The sequence below is a fragment of the Aquarana catesbeiana genome, linkage group LG01 (assembly GCF_042186555.1).
Source record: "Aquarana catesbeiana isolate 2022-GZ linkage group LG01, ASM4218655v1, whole genome shotgun sequence".
In the NCBI taxonomy this organism is placed as follows: Eukaryota; Metazoa; Chordata; class Amphibia; order Anura; family Ranidae; genus Aquarana; species Aquarana catesbeiana.
In genome coordinates this window covers 355,588,166-355,594,165 of record NC_133324.1, presented here as the reverse complement: position 1 = coordinate 355,594,165, position 6,000 = coordinate 355,588,166, and the positions used below count along the sequence as shown (strand labels likewise).

The 6,000-nt window shown below is 44.8% G+C and overlaps 1 protein-coding gene across 2 annotated transcripts in view; it reads right to left on the bottom strand.

Annotated features, from left to right (window-relative positions):
* Positions 1 to 1,700: 1,700 nt before the first annotated feature.
* AUH (AU RNA binding methylglutaconyl-CoA hydratase) overlaps positions 1,701 to 6,000 on the bottom strand; it is a 399,227-nt gene continuing 394,927 nt past the window's right edge. For both annotated transcript variants that reach the window (XM_073632878.1, XM_073632892.1), the window contains one exon: positions 1,701 to 2,262. In XM_073632878.1, the coding sequence (XP_073488979.1) occupies positions 2,185 to 2,262 (78 nt within the window). In that variant the 3' untranslated portion in view covers positions 1,701 to 2,184. The remainder of the gene's footprint in view (positions 2,263 to 6,000) is intronic.

Below are 6,000 nucleotides of genomic sequence, written 5' to 3'. Positions count from 1 at the left end.
CGATACTAGCCGCACGGAGCCAGCAGAGCGTCTGAGGCGTCCGCCAGAGGGTCCCCAGACCTAGTCACAAACCTCTGCACCTTCCTGTTGATTCAGGATGCCTTCAGATCTACATCTGGAGACCCCCAGTGTAGACAGATCTGTTGAAATACCTCCTGATGAAGGGACCCCCCTGGTCCAATACTTGGCGACCGAGGTAACCCGCCTGCCAGTTGTCCACCCCTGGAATGTGAACGGCGGAGATGGCCGGGATGAAACGCTCTGCTCACCGTAGAATGCTGGCTACTTCCAGGCTGGCTAACACACTCCTTGTCCCTCCCTGGTGGTTGACATAGGCCACTGCCATGGCATTGTCTGACTGGATCCGTATCAGAAGCCCCTGAAGTCAATCCGTCCAATGATCCAGGCAGAGTCTGATCGCCTGGCGTTCCAAGATGTTGATAGGTAGCCTGGATTCCTCTAGCGTCCAGTGACCCTGAGCCGAGCTCAAGCCCAGGACTCCTCCCCACCCAGACAGACTGGCATCGGTGGTGACCACCCTCCAGTACAGAGGGAGAAAGGATTTCCCCTGCCGAAGAGCCGGGGAACAAAGCCACCAGATCAGGGACCCTTTGGTTCCTTGACTCACCCGAATCTGACTTCCAGAGACTCGGAACATTAGTGCCATTTTAACAAGATTTCCTTTTGCAGGGGTCTTGTATGGAACTGAGCGAACGGAACCGCCTCAAACATAAACCATCAGGCCCAGCACCCACATGAAAGTCCGCAGGAAGACCCACCTGCTGGACAGCAGTAAGTGGGTTGCCGCCTGTAATTTCTGGAGTTTGTCCTGCGGAAGCACCACTTTGGCCCGAGTGGAATCCAAAGTCAGACTCAGATAAATGAATTTCTGAACTGGAATCAATGCAGACTTTTGGTAATTTATCAGCTAAAATCTGCCAGAGTCTGAACAGTGATCTCCCGTCGCCCCTCAGGGTCACTGGGGACTCTGCTTGCAGCAGAATGTCATCCAGGTAGCCCAGAACAGCAATTCCCCACTGGCACAGCAGCACCAGAACCAGGGCCAACACTTTGGTGAAGACCCGAGGAGCGGAGGCGAGACCAAAGGGTAACGCCGCAAACTGATAATGCTCTTCTCCCACAGCAAAGCAGAGGAACCGCTGGTACTGTGCACAAATCGGAATGTGCAGATAGGCATCCTTGATGTTGATGGAGGCAAGAAAGTCCCCCAGATGAAGAGATGCCACCATGGAGTGAATGGACTCCATTCTGAACTTCCGCACCCGCACACAGTGGTTCAGGGCCAGGATATCATCAACAAGTGAGTCAGTGGAGAGATAGGAGCTGGCAATTAGTCGACAGCTGAGCGGCCAGCTTAGAGGAAGGAAGGGTTGAGCCCAGCCCTGACATATCTGGACTGTGCAAAGGTTAGAAAGTAAGAGGTTGAATGCAGTAGCATTGATCTCAGAGATTTTAACCCAATAAAGGATAGTTGACTGTTTGCTATATATAAAAAAAAAAAAAAAAAAGATCCTTCCACTGTGCATGTATTTAAAAAAAATGTGTACATGTCAGGAGGTAAAGTAACAGCACATCTGTGTGTTTGGTGAGATCTTTTGTTTAAGCTAATAAGTGAGGGGTCAGCTTATATAGTTCGCTAAACATTATTTTATTCTACAAACTCATCACAAACTAGTAGGCAGATTGATGCAACACAACTTTATTGATCAAATACATTTAGTCAATGGACTTCTTCAAAATGTTTTTCCCCGGTATGGTTTGCTGACATCTTTAATTAATAATATGAACAGTAATTTATATGGCTTAAGTTTACTTTATTTTGACATTCTATTCGAACAGTGTTTCATAACGTACAATGCTGCTGAAGCAAAGAAAACAAAATGCACATCTGCAGCCCCAGACCTTACTAGCGCTGGCTATGAGCTGAAGATTCTGACATTTCTGGTAACTTACAGGACAAAGGTGTTTGACTGTGCTTGTTGTCACAGGCACTGCCAGAGACTATGAGAGTGATCTACAGTGTTAGGAACATGTATGGGCACATTTCACATGCCATAATGTTTTCATTTTCCATGGCTGTGTGATTCGAGGCAATGCAAACATAGAAGGTCCCCAACACATTTCTTCTGCTATGTTCTTAGGAAAGGCATTGCTGTGGTCCTTTTACTCTCCCTTGTAACGAGGAGGCCGTTTATCCTTAAATGCTAGTAAGCCTTCAATTCTATCTTTAGTTGGAATAACCTGCAACAAACCACACAAAAAAGTTTTTTTAGTGGTAAACAGAAATTGGGAAAAGGAAACATTACAGAAATGTAAAATGAACAAATAGGAAAATAAGAACAAATTCTTTCAGAACCACTGTGTCTCTGGAAATGACAATTTGATAATTGTCTTTTCAATACTATTGCCATCCCTCACCCTATCCTCTGCTCAGCACCACACTGTCCACATCTAATAAAAAGTAATACATATAAAGTTAGTACAACGACTTCCACATTTATCCAATAATCCTAAAGTCTGACCTTTAACTATTTTTTATTAATCTAACCCGTGTGCTTGTGTCCTTAATGCCATGCAAAGAAAAGCAAAGGTTTGCTTCTGTTTTTGGTGTTCTGAAAAGTTTTTTATACTCCCTAGTTTGAGTATTTATTAAATATTGCTAGACCATGTTGATACCTCACAAAAAAAACTGAGCTTGGCATATAGCTTCAGATGCCTATATCTTTAGATCATTTTATAGAAATTAAATTTGCATAAAAAGGTCCTAAAATGTTATAAAAAAAAAAAAGTATGTGAAAGTCGCATCAACAATTACTTCCTGATAATTCCTACTCAAATGACTTCATATTAACAAAAACTGTTTAGGTAATAAGTGGAATATATCTGTTAACTCTATAAACAATTACTGTAGTGCTCACACACAAAAATCCATTGTGCAAAAATGAACATAAAGTAATAAATGTATAACAATAAAAAAAGACACTCACTCTATATATTGCCAGCTGCATGTTGCTTGTGAGCTGTATTGCTTTAAAGTGGTTGTAAAGGCAGAAGGCTTTTTATCTTAATGCATTCTATGCATTAGGATAAAAAAACTTAGTGTGCAGCAGCTCCCCACAGCCCCCCTAATACTTACCTGAGCCCCTCTTTGTCCAGCGATGCCCACAAGTGTCTTGAATGTCAGAGACTCTCCCTTCTTATTGGCTGAGACACAGCAGCAGCGCCATTAGCTCCCGCTGCTGTCAATCAAGGCCAGTTAGCCAGTCAGGATAGAGAGCGGGAGCAGGCCCTGGCTCCGTGTCTGAATGGACTCGGCTCGGGTGCCCCCATAGCAAGCTGCTTGCTGTGGGAGCCCTCAACAGGAGGGAGGGACCAGGAGCACAGAGGAGGGACAATAGAAGAGAAGAATCGTGGCTGCTCTGCGCAAATCCATTGCACAGAGCAGACAAGTACAGGGGGTCCCCGGGTTACGAACAAGATAGGGACTGTAGGTTTGTTCTTAACCGCTTCCCGACCGCCCACTGTATATTGACGTCCTGTCTTTTAAAGATGGATATCTCGGTAACGGCAGCAGCTGCTGCCACAACCGAGGTATCCATCTTTAGGGCCGGCGATTCTGTACACGATAACGGTGGTCTCTGCGGCGGGTTCGCCGCGAGATCACCGTTATCGGCGGCGGGAGAGGTGCCACCCCCCCTCCCGCCGCTCTCCCGCGCCCTCCGCCGCTTACCGGAGCCGTCGGTAGCGGCGGAGGAGATCGGGACCTGTCACTGCTGAGGTACTGAGACGAGTGAGGCCAAGATGGCCCCCACCCGTCTCTATACCATGTGACGGCCGGAGTGACGTCATTACGACGGCTCCGCCCACTTCTCTTAAAGGCACAATTTTTTTTGTGTCATTTTTTTTAAACGACTTTTTTTTTTTTTTTTGCATTTTAGTCTAAATATGAGATCTGAGGACTTTTTGACCTCAGATCTCATATTTAAGAGGACCTGTCATGCTTTTTTCTATTACAAGGGATGTTTACATTCCTTGTAATAGGAATAAAAGTGATCCAAATTTTTTTTTTTTTAAAAACAGTGAAAAAATAAATAAAATAAAGTAAAATAAATAATAAAAAAAAAAAAAAAATTTTTTAAAGCGCCCTGTCCCGACGAGCTCGCGCGCAGAAGCGAACGCATACGTGAGTAGCGCCCGCATATGAAAACGGTGGTCAAACCACACATGTGAGGTATCACCACGACCGGTAGAGTGAGAGCAATAATTCTAGCCCTAGACCTACTCTGTAACGCAAAACATGCAATCTGTAGAATTTTTTAAACGTCGCCTATGGAGATTTTTAAGGGTAAAAGTTTGACGCCATTCCACGAGCAGGCGCAATTTTAAAGCGTGACATGATGGGTATCAATTTACTTGGCGTAACATTATATTTCACAATATTAAAAAAAATTGGGCTAACTTTACTGTTGTCTCATTTTTTTTTTTCAAAAAAGTGAATTTTTTCCAAAAAAAGTGCGCTTAGAAGACCGCTGCGCAAATACGGTGCAAAAAAAAGTATTGCAATGACCGCTATTTTATTCTCTAGGGTGTTAGAAAAAAAACAATATATAATTTTGGGGGTTCTAAGTAATTTTCTAGCAAAAAAACCTGTTTTAAACTCTTAAACACCTAAAATCCAAAACGAGGCTGGTTTTGAAGTGGTTAAGTCGAATTTGTTTGTAAGTCGGAACAGTACCTTTTTTTCAGTGCAAATCCAGTCTTTTATTTATTTTTGTATAATTTTCTTATTTTTAATATCATTTTTCTTATTCTTTACTTTTTTAATTACTTCTTTTTTATTTTATTAATTTAATTATTACTGTATTTCTTATTTTTTTTTATTTTTATCAATTTTTTTCATTTAAACTTTATTGCTATCACACTGGAGAAAACAATTCCCTGTGTGATAGCAATTGGAGGTGACAGGTTCTCTTTATTGACCCTGTCACCTCCAAAACAGGAGTCCCAGCACTGTGCTAGATTTCCACAGCACAGCTCTCCCCTCTTACTGTTTACATGGCAGCAGGGACAGGAGACACCAGAGAGAGGGGAGCTGATGTGTGATGGCACAGCAGGGAGATGGATGGATGGAGACAGCAGCAGTGTCTGTGATCCGAGCCCGGGCAGGCCGGCCGGCCACCTGGCTGGCCGCAGTGCACCTCGGCGGGGCAGCGGCGCAGGGAAGACCGGGGATCCTGGAGGCTTCACTAGGCCGCGGCCACGACGGCCAGTTTTAGAGGCCTGGCAGGCCACTGGACCTTACCAGGCCTATGGATGGGCAGGCCAGGAACGGAGGAATGGCTCAGTCAAGCAAGGAGAGGAAGATTCGGGCCGGCAGTGACGTCATTCGGGCCCCGTTCGTAAGTAGGAGTTGTTCGCAACTCGGATGTTCGTAAGTCGGGGACCCCCTGTATAACATGTTTGTTATTTTTATAGATAAAAAAAAACAAGACTTTACAATCACTTTAATGTTGCTAACGCAGTGAAAAGCATTGGTGTGCCTAATGACAGGTACAATAGGAGCAGAGCAAGGAAGAGGAGCACAGATCAACTTAAAGAGGAGTTCCACCCAACAGTGAAACTTCCGCTGATCTGCTTACCTGTTTTTGACACGTTCCCTTCCCCACTTCTGGGAGACGGCGCCGTCCCTCTGAAGTTCGGCCCACCTCTTCCTTCCCCCGCTGCCGGGCGAATTAGAAAGCGCAGCAGGGAACTGGCTGTGAAGCCAAAAGACTTCACTGCCAGTTCCCCTTACGATGAATTGTGGCGGCGGCAGCACCCGACAGCCGATCCGAAAATTGGCTGGGGTGCCGACATTGCGGGCTCCTTGGACAGGTAAGTGTCTGTATATTAAAAGTCAGCAGCTACGGTATTTGTAGCTGCTGACTTTTATTTTTTTTTTCTCCAGGTGGAACATCACTTTAAAACAAACAAGCTGGG